General features: G+C 37.9%; 1 protein-coding gene across 53 annotated transcripts in view; it reads right to left on the bottom strand.

The window, feature by feature from the left end:
* Positions 1 to 5,503: 5,503 nt before the first annotated feature.
* Pum2 (pumilio RNA-binding family member 2) overlaps positions 5,504 to 23,151 on the bottom strand; it is an 80,218-nt gene continuing 62,570 nt past the window's right edge. For 35 of the 53 annotated variants that reach the window (XR_015621735.1, XR_015621737.1, XM_087552554.1 and 32 more), the window contains 8 exons: positions 13,978 to 14,245; positions 13,510 to 13,639; positions 13,237 to 13,365; positions 10,734 to 10,871; positions 9,763 to 9,888; positions 9,454 to 9,575; positions 9,031 to 9,223; positions 5,504 to 8,467 (listed from right to left, as the gene is read on the bottom strand). Coding sequence is in view for 50 of the 53 variants with exons in the window: in XM_087552554.1 (XP_087408680.1) it covers positions 8,336 to 8,467; positions 9,031 to 9,223; positions 9,454 to 9,575; positions 9,763 to 9,888; positions 10,734 to 10,871; positions 13,237 to 13,365; positions 13,510 to 13,639; positions 13,978 to 14,245 (1,238 nt within the window). In the remaining 3 variants the exon portion in view is untranslated. Of the gene's footprint in view, positions 8,468 to 9,030; positions 9,224 to 9,453; positions 9,576 to 9,762; positions 9,889 to 10,733; positions 10,872 to 13,230; positions 13,366 to 13,509; positions 13,640 to 13,977; positions 14,246 to 23,151 lie in introns of all 53 variants that reach the window. The other 18 variants (XM_087552544.1, XM_087552551.1, XM_087552559.1 and 15 more) reach the window with 2 other exon arrangements.

Raw genomic sequence — 23,151 nt, 5'->3', positions numbered from 1 at the left:
CTATTTGTTTGCTTGCTTGCTTATTGATTTATTTTGGGACGAGGTCCACGTGTTGCTCATTATGTTATAAGCCTGTCCTCAAACTCAGGTTTCAGTGATCAGTCTTCCAAATAACTGGGATTACAGGCTCACCAGCATGCTTGGCCCACCGGCCATTTTTAACCCGACAATCTGGGCGTTCAGGTGCATAGCTGTAGATCTTAGTATTGGGAAGGTGGAGGAAGGAGGATCAGGAGTAATACCTGGATATATTCATTTCATAAAGAATTCAAATAAATGAGGTGGCAGCGGCACACATCTGTAATCCCGGCACTTGGAAAAAGAGCAGACGGATCTCCCAGTCTCTACAGTGTTCCAGGACACCCAGTGCTACACAGAGAAACCCTGTCTAAAACCCCGCCCTTCCAAAACTTCACCCATAGAGGCAGAGAGAAAAATAAAACATTAGGCCCTCCTACCTCTTCCTGTACTCCCTCTCCCCAGTTTAGCTGATATTCCTATCTTTCCCTGACAATTTGTATACACAATTGGCACGTACACACACGGTTGTGTTTGGGTGCTTTTTAATACCTCCTTAGACTTAGCTCTGTATTAAGTCCAGACTCGATGGGAGGTGGTGACAGAGGCAGGTGGATCTCCCACTTTGAGGACAGCCTGGTCTACACAGTGAGTTCCAGGACAGCCAGGGCTACACAGGGAAAACCCGGCTTGAAATACTAAGGGGGTGGGGGGCTGAGTCTCGATTCCAATTTCGCCGCTAGCAATTCGCAGCGTGGCTCTGCCTTAACTTATATAACCTTCCGGGTTCTGCTAGGTAGTTTTTTGTTTCGTTTCTAAAATAAAGACTTCGCTATTAGAATGAGCGCTGCTGGGATTTTTCAGGTGGACACATCGCTAAAGCTTAGGAACAAAGCAGTCAGTGGGAGAGGGTCTGACCTGTCCAGTTGATTTGGATAAAGGTTCTGTTTGCACGATCCTTGCCACGGTTTTTAAAATTGTACCAAGCCCTATTCTGAGCTGGGTCCTGGAGGCGCACAGTGACTCGTGCAGAGCGCTGCTGAAGAATAACCGGGTCTTTGCTGGTAGAGGAGTGCACCAGGCCCAACGATGCATGATTCAGGCACATGGGAGGGACCCTATGCTGGGCGGGTGGAGAGGTGAGGGGAGGGTTCCCAGTAGAAGGCGGACTGTTTAGAACAACCGTCAAGCAGAGGCGCAGGTAGAAAAAGACACCAGCAGGAGGCGGGCTTGGATTACTGAAGTCCTAAAAAGGCCTGAACCATTGTTTCCCAAATATTCAGGGCGAGTGAGGGGACTGGGCAAGTGGAGTTGGTTGATGGAACACTGGCTACAGCTAGTGAAGGGTCTTAAACGCCAAGCTAGAGTGAATATTGCCTCACATGGGCTTCAAAGACCAGAATATTCACTACTTACACTCCCGGCCGGGAATCTTGGGGAGGGACCAGAAACTCATACCCGGAAAAAGCCTGTCAGGGGCCTGAGGAGGGGTGTCCAGAACCTCCCTGTTCCTCTTCTTCCCTTTTTTTCTTCCTCCCCATGTTTTCCTCTACTTTTCTCTCTCCCTCTTTGTATTCCTTGCCTCCCCCTGCCTCCCCCTCCCATCCCTTCCTTCCTTTACCTAGCCTTAAGTTGAATTCCTGGACTCAACTGATCCTCCTGCCTCAGCCTCCTGAGTAATCAGGACTGCGAGCTTAAGACACCCACCAGGCAGTTTCTCCTGTTTGACCCTTGCCTTGACTGATGTGGTACATCCGCTTTCGTTGTGAAGAGATATGGATGGATTCATGCTGAGTCACAAGTTCTAGGATCATTCCCAGTAGTTGTGCTTGTTAGTTTTTGTTGGGGGTATGGGGATGGTTTTTTTCTCAACTTGACACAAGCTAAGGTCATCTCTGGAAAGGGAAACTTAAATGAGACAATGCCTTCAAGCAAATCAAGTCTGTGAGGCAACTTTTTTTTTACAAGTACTGATTGATGTGGGAAGGCACAGCTCACCATGAGAGGGTCTAACCCCAGTCAGTCGATCTCCGGTTTCAGCTGCATTTAAACAGCAAGCTAAGCAAACCATGAAAAGCAAATTAGGATGTTCCTTCATGGTTCCTGCTTTTGCTCTGAGGACTGTGTTCAGGATATGTAAGCCAAACCCTTTCCTCCCTAAGTTGCTTTTTGGTCATAGTTTACCTCAGCAACAGAGAACAAAGATAATTACTGAACAATATTCCACATTTTGGCTGCTTTGAATTTGTGGCAATTGTGGATACGGTCACCATGCTACCTGTCAACAAATCACTGACATAAACACCTCATAAGGGTAAAGAGGTGATTGGGCTCAAATGAAGAGTTTGCAGCCATGAATGGCCCTGTTGCTTTCAAGTAGCAGAGATGTATCTTGTCCTGGTGACACTGGGTAACACAACTGCTTCCTCGTAGTGAGGACACAAAAGAAGGGAAGACACTAAGATCCCACAATTCCTTTGGAGGGAGGGCACACTTCCAATGGAGTAACCTCTTCCCCCATGGTTCCCTCTCCTTCCAAGACTTTCACTGTCCAGGGGACCCAGTTACATGTGGCCTTTGGATGAGAGTTTAGATGTAGTCTGTTACAGCTGCTATAACCATTTCATGCCACCTTTTGATAGGGTCATACATTTTTGTATTTGGGATGTCTGTCCAGGGGTGGTGGTGGAGGAACTAAAGAGCAGGATTGCTGGGTCCTGTGGTAAGGCTCTTTAAATTCATCATACATGGGAGCATGCGCGCTGGTCCTGTGCTGTCATACTGTCACCCTGAGGGTGAGACAGCCAGGTGAGGAAGAAATGGGATGGGATGTCATCATCCTCTGGAAGTGGCTTTTCACCTTGAAGTAACCTTTTCTTTGGGAAACACATCTACTGAGTGAGGGGAGGACTGGAGGTGGGAGTGGCTGCTTATGATTGAGTCAAATGTGATGGCAAAACCGCAAGCCAGGACGGTAAGAGTGGCTTCGAGGTTCTGGAAGTTGGTGTCTGACGGAAAGAACAGAACCTCTCATCTACAACAAAACCAAAGAGTAAGGAGCACCTGGGCAAATCCCTGCCCAGAAGAGCATTACTACACTGGATCTAGGGCACAGAGTGACATCACTATAAAGACCTGCTATACATTCATTCACTCCAGGTGACCATAAATTGGTGGGACCCAATATTCAATCAGGGACACCACTGATCATGATGTAGACTTAGTATCAAAACCAAGAGACTAAGGAAACTTTAAGTTGGACAAACTAAACACATTTTTGCTTCATATAGTCATAGAACCATTGGGGGTCAGGGAGTAGAATGTGGTTTAAATGATAAATGGCACCCCCAGCCCCCACTTTCTAGCATTTGAATGCTTGGTCCTCAGGTCATGGCTGTCTGGGGAAGACTTGGGTATGTCCTTGTAGTAGGAGTATGTCAGTAGGGATGGCCATTTGAGAGCTTAAAGACTTTGCTGCTTCCTGCTGAGGGTTCCGAGTGTGAGCTCTCAACTTTTTGGCACCATGCTTCCTAGTTGTGATGTGACAGACTCTTATCCCACTAGGAACATTAAGTCCAAAAGAACCTGTCCTTAATTGCCCTGGTCATTGTCATCACAGCAATGGCAATAAAACACCGGCTTTCTATTCTAGCCTGAGGTTTGCAGTTAAGACTTCTGGGGCATTGTGGTCCAGTACCCCAAGGAACAAGGTAGTCAATGTGCAGCAGAGGTGAGCAAGATTTCACTAGCATTTCTTACACACACACACACACACACACCCCACACCTATTGGGCTTCTGGTTTGTACCCATTAAGTTCAGATATACTAGGAAGGAGTGGTTTATGCCAGTAGGCAAATTTTCCTTAATTTCACTCTCCTTGCTCAATTAGCAGTTTTCCTGAATTACTGTGGATTCCTTTAGGTAAACCCAATTTTGAAGCAATGGGTAGGTGGGTACATGCTTAACCATTGGCTGAGCTACTTACCGATTGGCTGAGCTAGCACAGCTAATTTACATATGTGTACCATGTGGGCATGTGTGCTGGAGGCCAGGAGGCATTGGAATTAGAGTTTCTGGAGGTTATGAGCCACCTAGTGTGGATACTGGAAACTGAACTGATCTCTGTCAGAGCATCAAGCACTCTTAAGAGTCTCTCCACCTACAGCTGGTCCTTTAACAGCAAAATTGCCTGATCTTAACTCTAACTAGGAAGCCTCCCTCCTTCTCAGATGTGTTCCTATGGTGCTGGAGACGACCAAAGAAAGGCCTGATCCACGTTGGGCCAAGAGTTGTGCCATGAGTTGTTATCCCTAACTCATGCTGACCTTTTAAACTTAAAACCCAAGTATGGAATCTATGAGATATTGGACCCAGAAAGTACCCGAAGGCCTGCTTTGTAATTGGGCTTTTAGCTTAAATACAAAGGACAGACCTCTACCTCTTTCTGCACCACACCCTGAATACTGCAGCCTCTCATCCTCCTGACTTCTGTCTTGAGCACCTGAATCATTCCAGAAGCCTTAACCCAGGCCTGGGCAAGTTGGGGAGGAAGGGCAGACAATGAACAGTGTTCCTTCCTCTGAGCTCCTCACCCCTCCCTGCTCAAGCAAACAATCAATAGTGTCCTGAGGACATAGAGATGACTCAGGCCCCTTTCTTGAGCATAATTCCAAGAGTTATCACCTTCCCAACAACTGCTTTCATAGCTCTGATCAAGCCAAGATAAAACTCAACAACTGAATTCAAGAGATAAGCAATGGAGTGTAAAGGTGTTTCCTCTTCCCACTTAACATTATGGTGATCTTCACTTAAGACTCAAACAGGTACTGCTTCCCAGCCAGCAGCTATGGAAGAATGAAAATAAAAAAAGCATGTCTCCATTAAGAGTGGTGCATGCCTTTAATTCCAGCACTCGAGAGGTGGGTAGATCTCTCTGAGGCCAACCTAGTTGACACAGAGTTCCAAGACAGTCAGAGCTACACAGTGAAACTCTGTCTTGAAAAATAAAAATAAAACAAAAAACCCAAAAACCAACCAACCAAAAACCCCTACAAAAAACCAAAACAAAGAATAATCATAAAAGAATCAAACCCTGGGTCTGCAGAGACGGTTCAGCAATTAAGGTCCTGAATTCAACTCCCAGCAACCACTTGGTGGCTCACAACAATCTACAATGCGATCTGATGTCCTCTTCTATCATGCAGATCTATGTAGACAGAACACTCACATACAAAAAAATCCATAAGCAAATCTTTAGTTCACCAGGGCACGCAGGCTGTTGACAGCCAAATTTACAAAGTCTGGAATTTGAACCCTATATGCATTTTCCTAGAACACAGTTCAAGTTTATGCAGAAAGCAAGCCATGCGCGCACTCGTGTGTGTGTGTGTGTGTGTGTGTGTGTGTGTGTGTGTGTGTGTGTGTGTGTGTGTGTGAAGTTAAGTGACGTAGTCAGGCAATCTCGACCGAGATACAAAGGGATATTTTATCTAGAGAAAAACACAAGACCAGGTTTATTTCATACAATGTTATTCACACGTTTCATTTTCTAATTTATACATAATATACAAAGTGAAGATGACATTTCATATGAGCCAATAAGAGCCAGGACTTAGACAAACTGGTCCAGAAACAATCTATATCAAAAAGAGACACTCAAAAGTAAAGCCTAAGCAGATTCTGCCCAATCAGATGTCTTTATTCTGAAATGTCCGATTTTTCTAAAGTTCCATGCCAACATACTAGAAGGTAGAATCGGGGTGGGCACCAAAATTGGCAGATCATAAATTTTCTACACGAACAGGTATTTTTCTAGAATATGCCTAAAAATATCAGGAGGACTGGGTTGTCAGCACTGGGAGGTATGAATCAGGACTGCTAGAGGAGGATTCAGTTCCAAATAACTTTCTCTAGGACTTGCCACCTTCTGAGCCGAGTGACAGCTGTCGGGACATCCAAAGGGAAAGGTGAGGACACACCAGAATGGGCTGCATTTCTGCAAGAAGAGCTGTAACCAATCTCTAACACTGACAGCTTTAACCCGAAACCATGGGCTGATGAAGGGAAGTTAAATTCAACCCAGGGCCAAGACACTCTGAAGCTGGCAAAACAAAGTAATAAAAAGGGGAAAGAGAGTCATTCTACATGAGAGAGAATACTGCTACTGTGACAGGGACATGCTGATGAACCAGTGTGACCGAGAATGGTGACACGTGGCCAGACTTAATGGCCTCACCAAGGAATGTTGGGTTAGAAAGCTACAGTAACTCAATATCAATGTGAAAGACTCCTGGCACCCCAAACTCCATGCCAAATTTTAAGGTTCATGATCTGAGTAACAAAAGGATGGAATCTTCATACTCAATATTGTGCTCTCATAGTTTTTCTTCTGCAGACCTCAAGTAAGAATCCCTTCTACAATTCACCTGCCAGAACTTGCATGGTCATTTCAGTTTTCAGCACTGAATGTACGTAAGTGGGTCAACATAAAGTTTATACAAAATACTGACTTCAACAAAATACAAAGCACTTTCTTTATCTTTCAGAAACTGAATATACAAAGCAATTTTTTCCAAAATATTTTCATAGGCAAAGGATTAAAAACGATTTTAATTATACACATATGGTCACAATTTTGCCTTAAAAAGATTGTTGGGAAATGTACATAAGGCCGCGTTGTAAATGTACATCATGTTACTGTTATAATGTCTTATGTCCAGAGGAAAAATGTTATCATACAGATCTGCTCTTACTTGGGAGTAGGCTATTCAAAAATACAGTACTCTTCTGTACAAAGAAAAAAGTCACATCACATTTAAAGATGGAAAAGCATTGGCCTCTGTGGTAATCAATCTCAGTCCAACACTTTCTACTCACTATGCACAATACCCTGACTTCAATTGAAAGTGATCCAGATCCTAGCATGTCCATTATTAACAGAGTCAACAACTATGTTATAAAACAAAATGTTTCCCACAATAATAAAAAGAAAGCTGGTTCATACTTCTGAAACCATATAAAGATAAAAAATTTTTAAAAATCACTCTCAATTTGGAGAAATAAATTTACATTATACAACACTATATTGCCAGGTTAAAGAGGGCAGGGATGGAAATGTACACTAAAATGCAAGTGTTTTCCAAAGAGAGAAAACAGATTCCATTTACAGCATGAAGGTTTACAAATGTACACCTGTACAACCAAGGAAAGTCACTACGAAATTAGCAAGGCTTTCATAACAAACACTGAAACAAGATCTGCTTTCAAATTGTAAACTTACATCTACCCCTACACACACAATGTGTTTATTTATAGGAAGGGAAAAAAAAGCTCTCTGAATATGCAGTCATGCGTAAATGCTGAGCTATCAGTTCACTTCTCAGTGGCCTCTCTCACCTCTATCGGGTCCTACTTTATGTATCTACTATGAAAACGCAGGATAAACCATCACTTCCTCAACAGTCTAGTAATTCTATAATTAGAACAAAATATAAATCTCCATCCATTCTTGTTGCAAACCAAACTGAAAAGTTAGTTTGAAATTTAACTTTTCATTCAGTGCAGTTTTAACTGAATGGAAGTGCCACCATGATTTTGTTTCTAACTCATTACAATTATAAGTATATACAATTCTGTACATTGTCAGAGACATTATAGGGCAGTAATTTTATTAAAACCACATCCACTGTAAATAATGTTATCTCAAATCATTTTATTCTTTTCTGTCTTTCTGAGTTTTTCTTTGCATGATAGTTTGTGAATTACCAAAATACAACTTAACTTTCTTTTTAAAATATTAATAATATTTATGCAGTTGATTGTTATTCTGTTATAAAAGGCTTCACACAAAGGAAAAAAATAAGAACTATAATTCTATATACATCTCTATAAACCTGTTGTGCTATGGGGTTGTAGACCTACCAGACTGCAAGCCAGTTTATTAAAATATTGTACTTTTCCCTTTAAAAACTATTTTTTGTGACTTTACAAGGTATAAATTTACAAAATATGCGACAACTTTTTTTCCTTTTTTTTTTTTGTGGGGGGGACACAGTTACATCATATACAGGCATTCTGTGCTTCACCAGAAATCCAATCTGATAGGTCTCCACTCAGGGTTGAATATAATTTATAATTCACCACCCCCACCCCCTAAATATACACAAGAACCTTAAAAATTTACAAATGGATGAAGAAAGTCAATAAATAGTTTTGCTTTAAAAAAAAAATCAAAGATTCATAGTTGAATTGTGTTTTGATAATTCACAAAGAAAACCCATTCTTTGAACATGGTTAAATCATCTTCTCGTTTTTCCTTACAGCATTCCATTTGGTGGTCCTCCAATAGGCCCTAGATCTGGGCTGTTTTTCAAATAGTATTTTTCCAACTTGGCCAGTATATGCTTCCCATATGTGTATTTGCGAAGAGTAGTGATGTGAGGTCGAATCTGAAAAGTAAATAATCTTGTAAAAAAAACCTCAAGTTATTATAGTTTCTGGTTTTTAATAGTCTGTCTCTCTCTCTCTCTCTCTCTCTCTCTCTCTCTCTCTCTCTCTCTCTGTGTGTGTGTGTGTGTGTGTGTGTGTGTGTGTGTGTATGTACATATACAGTTACAATATGTGGAGGTCAGAGGACAACTTGATTCCTACTGTGTGGGTCCTGGAGATTGAACTAAGATCTTCAGGCTTGGTGACAAGTAGTGCACTAGGGAACTGCTATGCTCTTCAAACTATACTGCTCGCTCCTTTTCAGCTAGACCCACAGTGAATACAGTAACCATTATAGACAAGATTGGTAAACAGGCACTCTTCTTATCCAGACACACAAGGATGTAAGATTCCTGAGTATAACTGGGCAATGTCTAGGAAATCCTACAGAAATATCATTTTACTCAGTGGACTAAGCTACCCATGTGCTTTAACTGTTTTCTACTATGGAGAAATAATCCTATGAAAGTCCATGCGCAATCAAAAGTGAGGCAGCAGATAGAGTTCCTGATCCTGGTGTTACCTTGTGCATGATTATCTTTCTCTGAGCAGGCTCAGCCATATCAATCATCTTCTGAACCACATAGTTGGCATATTGATCCTTCATCATGGTGTATAAGGCACTGTGAGGACCATCATTCTGACAGCAGACCTCATCAATCAGTAAAGCTCTCTCAGCACGTGAGGCATGAGTAACACACTTTTCTACTACATTGCTAAAAATTAAAAGCAGAAACTGTTAGTTTTTTTTCTTTACAGCCAAATATTTTTTTACTTTTCAATTTATTCCAAGTACTAGAAAGCAAAACACAAAATCTCATTTTGTAATCACTTTTAAAACAGAAATTGGTATGGTAGGACAGCCCACAACTTGACATCCATGAACTAATTCTAGGCCTGTTAGAACAATACAGAGAAGGACTGGAAGAACTAACCACTGCAATACCTGGCAAATTTGTGTTGACTCAGGGCTAAGACCTTTCCTCTGATTTCAGAAACAATTTTGCTCTTGTCTTCAGGCCGACCATGTTCCAGTACATGCTGAATAACATAATTGCCATACTGATCCTACGACAGACATTTAAAAAAATTACTTTCCATCCTTAAGAATAATGACTTAAGAAAAAAATGTAAATCACCCATCTAAAATTCTAGAAGAATCAAGAGAATACAATAATTTTTCTTCACCAACAACAAATTAGATTTCTAAAAAAAAAATTCCAACTACACAGATCAATTATTAGGGGACTTATACCTGTACCAACTGCTCTGTGTGTTGGTGAAGCTCTTCTAAGATGGGTAAAGTCTGCTCTGCAGTACAGTGCTCTAAGATCCGCTGAATGACTCTGCAGCCGTAAGGATGGGTTGAAAGCACAAATACCTTGAAATAAAGGATTGAAAATGTACATTTTCTGTTATTTTTGAAAGATTGTATGAGACAGATAAATGACAACACAATAACCCAGTTTAAACTGGTCAAGTGGTGGATCCATTATTACAATGTCTCGAAGCATCTATGATACAAGTCAGGGGCCAACTTGGGGGAGTCTTTCCTTTTACCATGTGGAACCTGGGAAATCACTCAGGTCATCAGGCTTGATGGCATTTCTCTTTTACTTGCTGAGCCACCCAGATGGCCTAGAGATAATCTCAATCACAAAGGAATCTAATGAGCAGGATGGAGTTCAGCTGCCTGGCTTGTGTAAGGTTAGGGGTCCAATCCTCAGGACGACAGCCCAAGCAACACAATAAAGAGGACCTCGCCTTAAGACCAGGAGTCGATGAAGGTGAATGAATGGATTTGGGAGCAAATGAATGGATTTCAGCAGTGACCAGGGCTATTAATCCTTGTGGTTTTGGTACTGATTGGTAGTTTTCTGCCTTTGTAAACATCATTTTATGTCTTGCTTCCTCCTTGGGATTATGGAAACAAGTTTGTAACTACGTTCAGCTATTGGCTTTACTAAGGAGGCCACATTCTGATGGCATTCAGTGTAACAGGCCTCACATGTTCTGGCTCTCAGACAGGACACCGAGCGGGGGTGGCAGTGCCCTTGCCTCCATCCTGGGTGCTGGAGGTTACAGGTGTGTTCAACTGCACATGACTTACATTTACTATTTTCTGTTTTTAATAAAGTGCCAGGTATAAGCTTGTGCTTAAAAGAATGCAGATATTCAATTATAAAATGCTCTGCTAAGAAAATTAATGCCAAAAATCCATCTTACTTGTCCTTTGAAAGCATCGATGATGAACTGCAGTGACTGCGGTTGAACACATTCAATACACTTCTGTACAACATGGTTTCCATTCTGATCTTTCACACATTTAAGTACATGACCATCAAGTTCCTTGACCATTTCACTCTGCAAAAGACATCTAAATAATTAGTTCACCAAAAAAATCCAATAAAATTAAAAATATGAAACAAAGTTAAAAATACTGATGCAGAACAAAGTATGCTCAAAACTATTTCCTGTTTTTGTTTTAGCATATAAAAATTTAGAAACCATTCAAGATAAAAAGTATTAAAGCACATCACTGGATAGTAATGCTGACATAAACATAAACCAGTGATGTTTATGTCAATTTACATGACAATTTTCACTGTGTACATGTTCTGCAACTATCTTTTTAGATCTCTAATATGTATTTCTAAAGTTCTATTTTTTGTGAACTTTAGCATTTTTATCCTTTATTCCTAAGGAAATCATTATTAATGCCTGCCTGAGTTTAACAAACTGATTAGAACAGAGTGAACAATGCAATACTAAGTTATCTGCATTTCACTTATTATCAATTTTAATTACCGAAGGGCATTTTTTTTCTTTACTATCTTACTAGAACAGAATATTATTACTTTGAAGGAATAGGGCACATATACAGAATCTAATGGTATTTTAAAGGCCTCAAGTATACTCTAACACAATTATGGAGGAATCTTGCTAAGTCAACCTACAACATGGATTTATGCCGAAATTAAGACAGATTAAATTACAAAATAAAATTAACTTAATAAACTAAATAAAAAAATAGCCTAGAAATAATTTATAATAAATACTTTTGATACCTATGGCAGAGACATTCTTAAAGCTTTGAGTAATCAAATCTGTTGGTTTTCTCCACTGTGACATATTTCAGTGAATCTAAAACTAAAAATTTCTTTTGCAGGAACAATGGAGTTTTCCTACAGATTTTTTAATTTTGTGATTAAAGCATACACTCACACACCACACCCCTACCTATCCGTTTACCCACTTCTTCACTGGCTAGTTTTATGTCAACGTGACATAAACTACAGAATTTTAGAAGAGGGAACCTCAACTGACAAAGTGTTCCCATCAGATTGATTGACCTGTGAGAAAGCCTGTGGTGCACTTTCCTAGTTAGTGATTCCTGTGGAAGGGCCCAAATCACTGCAGGAGGTCTCGCCCCTGGTCTGGTGGTCCTGCTGGATACTGTAAGGAACCAGTCTGAACGGGTCATGGAGAGCAACAGGGTGAGCAGCACCTTTCCACCACCTTGGTATCAGCCGACCTGACTTCCAACAGGTGAGTGGGTGGAGAAGTAAACCCTTCCTTCCTCCTCAGTTGTTTTTGGTCATGGTGTTTTATCACAGCGATAAGACATCCTCGTCCCTTTGTTTTTAAACTGTAGAATTTACTTTTATACTTAACAGTCAAAAATGGCTTTCTAGGGGGTTGGGGATTTAGCTCAGTGGTAGAGCGCTTGCCTAGGAAGCGCAAGGCCCTGGGTTCGGTCCCCAGCTCCAAAAAAACAAAAAAAACAAAAAACAAACAAACAAAAAATGGCTTTCTAAATTATTACTGTAAGCTTACGATAAGCTATTTTGTTCTATTATATTCTCATGTACTATATGAACACATACAATAACTTCACATTGAAAGCTGGCTTAAACCACACAAGAATCAACTAAACAATTAGTGTGCCACATAGCATATCTTAAAAATCTGGTAAATTAACATTTATTCTTTTACCTTACTGTCAATACTGTTGTCGATTTCAAATAATTTTAAACATTAAATTTATTACTTAAAAGAAAGTCTAATGAATGTGACAGAAATTACATTAGTCCATTACTAAAAAAATAAAAAAAATAAAAAATCAGACCACCGTTCAACACATGCACAACTTTTTTCTTTCAAATCAGTGTATCTGTTTTCCAAAAAAAATGTATGTGTGTTTCTGTGTGAGATTATGCCACGTGTGCTTGGGTCTGAACTGAAGTTGGGTCCTGTTACACCAGCATGTGCTCTCTTTGTAGCACCAAAGAAGTCAATCTTGTTAAAAGGAATATTAAGTTTCTTCACTGGTTAGACATTTTAGTATACACACACATACGTATGATATGCGAATGGAATACAATAATGCTATTTAAAATTCTTAAAATAGAAATATTTTAGGGCCCCCAAATAAACACTAGAGCAGTGAAGTACATGCTGCAACTGCAGATAAAAGACAGCGAAAGCAAGGACACATCATATGGCATTTTATCTGCCAAATGTGGGCACTCCACGGAGAGGCAGCAATGAATCAAAGTTCTGCTTTAGAAATTTTAAATAACAATGAGCTGTTTTAGATAGATTTTATGAAAATATCTTAAGTCTCTTGGTAAAAATATTTAGGACATTTTTCCTCAAGATTTTAAGGTAAAAAGAAATTTAGTTTTAAATTAAATATTACAGAATTTTTATCTCAACTTACAATTACCTGCTGATCAGAAGAAATAGATTCTAATGCTTTTTGAATAACACGGCAGCCATACATCTGCAAGGCTAATGGTAGAACATGACCACGAATACGATTAGCCAGGGCTAATTTCTGATCCAAACTTCCAAACTGAAAGATAATATTGGTAAGAAATGAACATGACAGTACTTTGCAGTTACAAAGCTCATCAAATAGTACATTGGTTCCTGGAAATGACTGTTGCCCAACTTTAAAGCTATTTGCTAGAAAAACTCAATATATAAATGTACTTACCTCAAAAAACTTCTGTATAACATAGTTTCCAAAAACATCTGTCATTAATTGATAGGCAGCCTGTACAATTTCATTAAATACCATCTGTCGCTCAGCTGGAGTAGCTCTCTCTAGCTTCTGCTGTATGAATCTATATGGGAAAAAAAATTTAAATTCCAAGACAAAAGCTAAAAACAACCTTTCTAAAATCATCTGCATTCCCCATCTTTTGTGCATGTGTGAAAAATGATCTTATGCCTAAAATTCACTATGTAGTTTAGCGTAGCCTCAGGCATGTGTGCCATTTCAGTAAGCAAAATTAAAACTTTTTCTTTTATCCTTTCCTGGAGACAGAGAGACAAGAGAGATGAGAGACAGAGACACTGACTGACTCACCACGTAGCCCAAGGAGAAATATTTAGATTCCTTTCTTTTTAAAGGTAGCAGTGTTCAAAAGAAACAGCAGAAGTGTAGCAAACCATCACCTACCTAGAGCCATGCTGGTCTTGAGAAAACTCGACTATATGTCCCATCAAGTCTCTAAGCTGGAGGTTGGGGAAGCGGTTGTTCCTGAAATCTTCCAATAGCCTGCTGCGGCCAGAGGGCATGATATCAGATCTGTTATAGCGGAGCCGAGAGGGAGGAAAGAGCTGGCTGCTGGAGCTGAACAGGCTGGAAGTGCTGGAAGCGCTCCGGTACTTTGCTTCCGCTCCAGGTGCTGCAGAGATGTACCGACCACTACCATTTGTCAGGCCTCCTACAACAAAGCAAGCGGTCAGCAAGTACTTCTGCAACATATTATTCCACAGACAAGAGTTACATAAACTGTAAATGTAGTCAAATATGCTTCAACAAAGCTTTCCACTGTTTTAACGGGCAAGTTATAATTCGCTAGTAAAGCTCAGGTGTGGATCCATGGGGATGCTTTAAATGTCATTTGCAGTCTCAGGAAGCTTCTCAGTGGTAGAGTGCTGGCCCAGCACACTTAAGGCCCTGGACTTTATCCCCCAATACCATAGAAAAAAGGTCCATTTACAGTATAATGGAGTAATACTGAGAGTTAAATCTGTACTTCTGGGGAAGACCTTAAAAATATATTGTCAATATACTTCAAGGTAGAGACAAGTCATTTTTAGTCAATTTTTTAATGTCTGAAACTTTTTAAAACCCACAGTATAATCGCTTTTTTGAAAACTTGAAAAAGTTTTATTAAAAATATTTCTCATAAAATGCTATTATTTTGTAGATAAGGAATGGTAGTGATAATAAGGATTCCTATAACCATAAGCCGCCAACTTGTTTATTCCATACAAAAAAAAAAAAAAAAAGAAAAAGAAAGCAGCTAACAGAAACAAACTTAAAAGAGAAAATTGTTTCTATTATGAGTAACAGCTAACATACTTGACAGTGTCCTTTTAAAACAGAAAAATGTAAAGACGATTATAAAATGCAGATTCAGTAGTTTACAAAAACAATGTCCTTCATCAGCTGTACTTATACTAATTGGACATACAACAGTGCTACATAGTCAGTCCAGGCCACAGAGAGATATGATGCCAATACCAATGCAAAATCAGAGACCTTAGAGTCCAAAGAAATGAAAAGGACCAGGAACAGTAAGTTTAATATTAAGAGTGTGAGCTCAGTAAGAGCATTCATTCTCCTTCCTCCTCTACCTTTAGCATCTACTCTAACTTAATTATTTTTCTGTTCAATTTCCCACTGTACAGTGCATCAAACATGTATTTGAATCATTAACCCTTTGTTAAATATCACCAAACGACATGATGTCCTGCATATCAGATATTTACATTACAACTCCTAACAATAGCAAAATTAGTTATGAAGGAATAACAATATAAATTTATGGCTAGGGGTCATTCTACCATGAGGAACTGTAGTAAAAGGTGTCAACATCTGGAATGTTGAGACCCTCTGCCTCAGGAGATTTTTAGAAAAAAATCATGTGTTTAGGAAAGCATGTGCTGACTTGATGGTGATGAACTGGAGTTCCATATCTTCCACCCACAGAAAATCTAATCAACTACTGGAAGATCAAAGAGGGTAAGGAAAAGGTCACCCTACGAACCCTTCAGAATATGGCCAAATCTACACATTTAGTTTGGAACTCTAGTCTTCAGAGCATTTCTGTTGTGTGAAATCACCTAGCTGTTCATTCACTGACTGGGAATCATGAGTGTTAATATGCTTAAATGCAGAGTATTTGAACTACCTCAGTGTGAATAAGATAATAAAACACAGGAATATCACTGCAATTTGTTAAAGTTGCAATAATACAGTATTCCCAGATTAATGATCCAAATGCACTGTTTTTCACATTATTTAAAAATTCTGTATGTACACATGCTAAAATATACATCTTTCTCTGTTGCTCTGCACTGGCAACATTATTTTATGATCTTTCTTCTAACAATGTCATAGATAACATAAAGCCATCATTTTAGTAACCCTGCAACACAGATGTAGTTGTTTTATTTGTGTGAAAATAGGCCTGAGAAGCTAACAACTTAATCAAGAAAGTATACCTACTAATTAGTCATGCTGAATAATTAACTTAAAAGTATTCAGTAATGCTTTCCTGCATTTCAAGGAAACATTTAATATTGTAAGCTTGGAAAATGACTAACATTATTAAAACGAATAAACATATGAACAATTTTCAATTATATAGCCCCACATAATACTTTTTTTGTTTGAGAAAAGACAAGGACTGCATGCTTAAATACTGAAGTGATCCTAGCAAGAAGTGTAACTCTGTCCACCTCCTTAATAGGCTATTATAAAAGCACTAATGGAGCAATTCTGTCATGTTCAATGTTTAATTGTGTGAGAATATATACAGACACTGGGTAAGGGCAGATCAGAAATTCAGCCACATAATAAGTAACTGATTATTTTTAATGTTTCTTGATTCTTTTCTAAAAGTAGTTTAGACATCTCATAGTCTCTAACACTTTAACTAAATGTATGGGTGTACGATATCATTACCACATGTGGTATTTAGAACCTCTCTCCCACAGGTTTTAACATACAACCCATACGGGCTTCACTCTTCAGACTGGTAAAACATTTCCTCAAAAACTTACCGTGCAACTCCAATACTCCATCAAAAAGGAGTGATTCGGTATGGTTCAAAAAACTGCTTGGATTTTACATCTTTCATGAAAATTACATCCTTCTATGATAATGAAGACAAGACCACTCTGAAAACATTCCTCATTAAAAGGACCAGGAGGGTAAATTTCTACTAGGTAAGTATTATGAACACATGAATAAAGGGTACTTCATTCTTTCTGGTTTCATCTGACTTCTCCTTCCCTAAATACTTCTTGCCATAGTTAAAAAAAAAATTAAGGTGTATCTATATTTCTTTTCAAATATTCCTAATAAGATTTCATGGCTAGTATTGGTGCCCTCAGAGGTCAGAAGAGGGCATAAATCCCTTAGAACAAGAATGACACATTATTGTAAGGTAGATGCTGGGAACTGAAATCCAGTCCTCTCCAAAAGCAATTAAGTGCTCTTAACCAGTGAGCCACCTCTCCAGCAACTCAGCTGCCTTTTTTGATTGGGATTAGGAAATTATGGAAGCTGAGAATTTTTTTAAAGTCACGATTATTATCAAGTATTTAGTAGTATCAAAGTTTGTTCCATAAGTTATGAATATAAATTGTTATCTTGAGCACACACAAGCATATTTATTGTCTCTCTTGGTGTCATTAAGTGGTGGTAAAGGACTGAACTGGGATAGGATAGTATTGTGAAAGATGTACCAAGCATAGAAGAATCTTAAAAAAGAAAAAAAATCAACTACACACATACAATATAGAGCAAAAACCCACAACTGAGGAGAAAAACCCCAAAACCCAAAACAAATAAAAACAAAACAAAAACCCCCATTGATTTGTAGTACAATAATTACATACATACCAAATTTAAAAAGAAATCCGTAATCCACAATTTTTTTTAAGACCCAATCTGCTACCACAAACTGTTGCCCAGGCTGGCCTTGAACTTACAAATCTTTCTGCCTAAATGCTGGCATCACAACAGTATACCAAACGCCAGACTACTTAGCTGAGCCTAACGTTTCTTCAATTTACAGAAATAACTTTATTTGTAATTTACTGGGAAAAATAAAACTAAAAACAATCCTAACTATAAACCTGCTAGCAACAAACTTAGTATAAAAACTATAAAGGAAAGCTACTGTTCCCACTGGAGAGAATTACTACCTTCCTATAAAACTAAATCATTTAATAAAGTAAGGCAACAGGCCGCAATGTATATAGCTGATGATAGTGAATAAAGGCTGGCTGGGGTTTTTCTCAGCCAGAGTACATCACATTACATATTTAATACTGGGTAAATTTAAAACGTTCAGAACTTTGCTTGGGTCTTGTATTTAATTCTTAGCTCTATCAAAAATTACAAACCACACCAAACCAAATCTAAAGTAGTAGTTAATAAACTACATGAAAGACAACACTGAACAAGAATTTCATCAATATGAATTAAATTGCTCAATTGCGAGTATCTGTAAATCCATACAGACCCATACCAAGTAATAATTTTAAAATGAGTAATAAATCATTTATGACAATCTATTGAAATAAACTAATTTAGTCAACTAGAAAGCAAAAAAGTCTAAAAACACACTAAAAAAACTCCCTTTTCCCATCAAGTTGCAATACATTAAGTCAAAATTTGCTATTTATATTTACTATTATATAAGTATTTCAGATTCTAAAGTTATAGGATAAGACCCTTTTCGTTTATTCACATAGATATTACAAAAGAATCCTTTGAGAAGTATATGAGTAAATCATACAGCAAAAACCAAAAATTCTTTTGTCTCTTATTTTATGACGGAAAACAAACAGTTCATTTAAAAATGGTGTGGTGCGTGTGAAACACGAATCTAAGCTCATGCCCTCATTTAGACATACAATTGCCCCAGGGCACCTCACTGATAAGACCATTTTTTTTCAAACATTACAATAGCAACTAGGGTCATGAATCAGGTAATTAAATGAGTATTGTCTATTTCTGGGTACTCTTATTTGTCTGTGCAAATGTCAAAATTCTAGTTATTACAATTGTGTAAGTTTCAGTACCTGACAGTATAAAGTTCTTTTTAAGTGTACTTCTAGACTATCTGAGGGAAAATCTTGGTTATACTTTTTCAACTAGATTTTTAAAATCAGTTAATAAATATGTCCCTAAAAATCTAAAGAAAAAAAAACCACAATAATTAAATGCACCCATCTAGTAGTGGAGTGGTACCCTTTGTAATACTTTCAGTCTTTGGCCCACAAATAGTGCAAAAATAAAATGAAATGGAAAGAGGAATAATGAAAAAAGAGGAAAATAATAAAATGGTAGTAAATGATCATAATTTGGTAAGCAAAGCTGGAAAAGTCTTTTTTAAATTTAAAGCAAATGCTCTTATCTATAAAATATGCTAAGGGTGGACATGCATTTTAATACACAAAATATTTCTATCTCATGTCCCATAAGTCCTCTCCTACACTTAGAAACATAAGGATTCAGAGTTAAGGTCAATGGAACACATAGAAAAAAGGAGAAACCACATGAGGGAAGACGACGGCTGACAAAGTTAAAGGCTTATGCGAAAAATCCAAGGGATCCCTGAGTTAAAAAATCAAGTATGCACTGGAGGCAAACTGGAACGATGAATTTTTTCTCATGATACCCCTTTTCATATAGGACAACTAGAAAACACAGTGAGGACTGTGTTATGGACACTTACTACCCATCAGTTACAAACTTAGTTCCAAACTCACTTCCCCAGGTCTATACAATTGATTCCTCATCTAAATGCTTATGGCTTACATGTTTCAGATTTTAGAGTATTTATGTAGACAGAATTCAATGTTGAGCATTCTTAGGCTAATAATTTGAATGGAGATGTTCCAGTAACAGACTTTTGAGTCCAGCGAAAGATTCAGGTTTCAGTAAGATGTCCAACTTGTACTAATTAAACATGTGCCTCCAGTGATCTGCTACTAAAGCAGATCAATCAAGTATTGTCTTAAATCTATGATAATCTTAACTAAATTATAATTGAAGAAAACATTCACAAACACTGGGACCAACATCACAAAAGAGCTTAAAGGGTTTGATGCTTTATTTTCACTGTCAATTTTACTTGATTTGGAATCAAATAGAAGATAGACCTCAAGGCTTATCTGTGACAGTGTTTCCAGGAAGGTTTAACTGAGGAAAAAATATCCCTGAATGTGGTCAGCACTACTCTATATTCCGGGTTTTTAGAATGAACAAAGGGCATGCAAAACTAGCATTACTAGTCATGTCTCTTGGCACCCTGACTCTGCAGTCAGCTACCCAACTACCATGGTACCATGCCTCCCCTGCTGTAACGGATTATAGGCTCAAACCTTGAGTAGAATGAAACTCTTTTCTCCTTATTGCTTCTGCTGGTGATCTGACTATAGCTATGAGAAAAATAACTAAATAACAAAGATAATGAACAAAATCATAGGAACAAAAGTAAAATCATTCTGCCTTATAACCAGTACGACCAAAATCAATAAATTTCTATGTCCAGCCATGTGTGGTAGTGCACACCTTTACTCCCAAATACTCAGGAGGTAGACACAAAACTGTGAGTTCCACACTAGCTAGAATTAGTGTTAAGTCCCTGTTATAAAAACAAAATTTTATATAGAAAACAAATCACAAATTGTCTCACAAAATACAGCTTTAAAATTTCTTTACATTCAACCCTCCCATGAGAAAATAAACAACTCTCAAGACCTCTTAAAGAGTTGCAACAGTACCTGAAGCATACATGAGAACTGGTATATAATCTTCTACAGCCTGTCTGTGAGCTGCCCATCTTAGGTTAGGAAATAATTCATGGAGAAGGTACATAGCTGTACTTTAAAGGTGCTTAGACAACCTCTCTCATGGAAATCTCAAGAATAACTAAATTGAGAAAGGAATCTAGACATCTACTAATGTTACATAAAAACGTCAGGAAACAAGATCTTCAAGATAATGTAAATATTACTTCCTGAAAGGTGGGTTAAAATACAGCACTCAAAACACTTAAAAACTCTATTCCATTCCTTATGTAAGAACATAATAGAAAAGGAATAATATCACAGCTCAGAACTGTAGGGTGGCCTCAATTCTTTCAATTATTCTTTTGAGTCTTAGGGGATTATTTACTTATTAACTTCTTTGTTTTAAATAGATTTATCAGTGAGTCAGGCTATGTCCACATTAAGGATGAAATGACAAATATGAAGGTGTTTTAGAGAAAAAGGACATACTATTTTATACTTCAAAATATGTTATATTGGTTTTAAGCGTTTATTAACAATCATACTTAAACACAAAAATGGAAGACACCCTTAAAACCAACTTGGTCATACTTGTTCACTCTTATACATTTCCTCTAAAAGGAGCAACTGAATAAATCTGTCAAAATCAGCTATTCTTAGCAAATTAACTACTAAAAGGGAGGGGGGAGAAGAGGAAGAAGAGATCTTAACAGTAAACAATGCCCCATGCCCCATTTTTAATTTAAAATGTTCTGATTAGGGAAAAAAAAAGTTCTAGAAATGTGTAATCCTGGGAGTGGGTGGGTGGGAGTATCTTCATAGAAGCAGGGGGAGGGGAGTGGGAGAGAGGGGGAAAGGGGATAACATTTGGAATGTAAATACATAAAGTAGTCAATAAAAATAAATTTAAAAAATGTGTTTTTCTATTTACTTATTTAACATTAATAAATCTTCACAATTCAGAGTTACTTTCCAATAAACTAATTTCACTGAGTTCAAAGCTCACACTATACATTTCACTATCTCTTTTTTGGGGCGTGGGGGCACACATCTTGAGAAGTCATTTAGTCTAGCAAAACAAAGGCCATGCAAAATAGTGCTTCACACCTAAGAAGTCCCAAATTTATCTAAATACTAAAACCATAAGCGGGGGCTGGAGAGATGGCTCAGCAGTTAGGACCATTGACTGCTCTTCCCAAGGTCCTGAGTTCAATTCCCAGCAACCACATGGTGGCTCACAACCATATGTAACGAGATCTGATGCCCTCTTCTGGTGTGTCTGAAGACAGCTACAGTGTATTCATACATGAAATAAATAAATCTTAAAAAAAGAAAAAAAGGACCATAAGCATTAGGCAAATTAGAAATCACTAATATATTTTAAGTTCATTTTCCCTCACCTAAAAAGCGGTGACATGGAATTGCTCCAAGGGTCATGCATAGTACAGATAATGGTTTGAAATTGACAGTAACTAATTATTCTGAGAATTAGAAAATAAAAGAATGAGGCATTATCCTAACCACTATAGGAATGGCCTTTTAGGGTAACCTCTTAAATTATAAAGGAAAATTTATCAGAGAATTTATAGACAGAATAATATTAGAGCCACACCAATATTTTGGGCAATGGCCATAAGGTGCTAAAAATGTCTATGTAGACTAGTTGGCAGTCTCACAAATGAAGACAACCATATGTATCCTGACTCAGTGTAACACAACAGAAAAGTACCCAGAATTGCACCTTGCCAAAAGAAGCCCATCAGCTTACTTATTATCTAACCAAGCTTCTAGAATAGAATTCCATTTAGGAACTGCCAAGGTACAGGAAAGTAGGCATATGCTTACAGCCACCATAGGGAAGCAAGCAGCAAACTCAAGAATGTGAGAAATTCAACAGGACAATTTCTTTAACAAATGAATGAAAGAAAACAAGGGGGAAAAAAAAGGTGAGGAAACAACTATGAAGGGAAAAGACAAATTAAACAAAGATAATGTATTTGGACTGTGACTCAAATGACTGATATTTAAGCCGACCAATCAGTCAATAAGAAATTAAAGTATGATAACAATGTCATACATAAAGTGTTTTAGAAAAACCTGGTTTTATACTAAATATTGAACAGCTAAAACTAGTTTTTATTTTTCTAAGTTCAATATATTTAAAAATATATGTTCTAAATCAGTTTTTATTTTAAAAATATTAAAAACCTATGACTAAAATAGCTCTCCAATAAAAGTGACTCTAGGGGGCTGGAGAGATGGCTCAGTGGTTAAGAGCACCAACTGCTCTTCCTGAGGTCCTGAGTTCAAATCCCAGCAACCACATGGTGGCTCACAACCATCTGTAATGAGATCTGATGCCCTCTTCTGATGTGTCTGAAGGCAGCTACAGTGTACTCATACAATCAAATAAAATCTTAAAAAATAAATTTATAAAAAAAAAATAAAATAAAATAAAAGTGACTCTAGCAAATCTAACGATATCTGTTGAATGAATATTTACTTTTTGAAAGAAAGTCTTCTTTTACAAGAGATTATTGCTTTTTGGGCCATTTCTGTGGGGTTCAGACAGCTAGTACAATCAAAAGGAGAGCTGCATTTTAAAGTCTCATCAAGAACATTGGGAATGCTGACTCCAAGAACCACTAATAACTGTAATAGCTATATTTCATTATTTCAAATCTTGGTCAAGAATAACCAAGAATTAATTTTAACCAATTCCAGTAAAGCAGGGGGATCTGCTTTTTCTGATATAGGGGCGCTGCTAAGTTTCCTGGCTAACTTTAATTTGGACTATCCCTGCCTCAGC

The sequence above is a fragment of the Rattus norvegicus genome, chromosome 6 (genome assembly GCF_021556685.1).
Source record: "Rattus norvegicus strain SHRSP/BbbUtx chromosome 6, alternate assembly SHRSP_T2T, whole genome shotgun sequence".
Lineage (NCBI taxonomy): Eukaryota > Metazoa > Chordata > Mammalia > Rodentia > Muridae > Rattus > Rattus norvegicus.
Note: the sequence above shows the minus strand (reverse complement) of the source record. Positions and strands in the feature narration are given on the sequence as shown.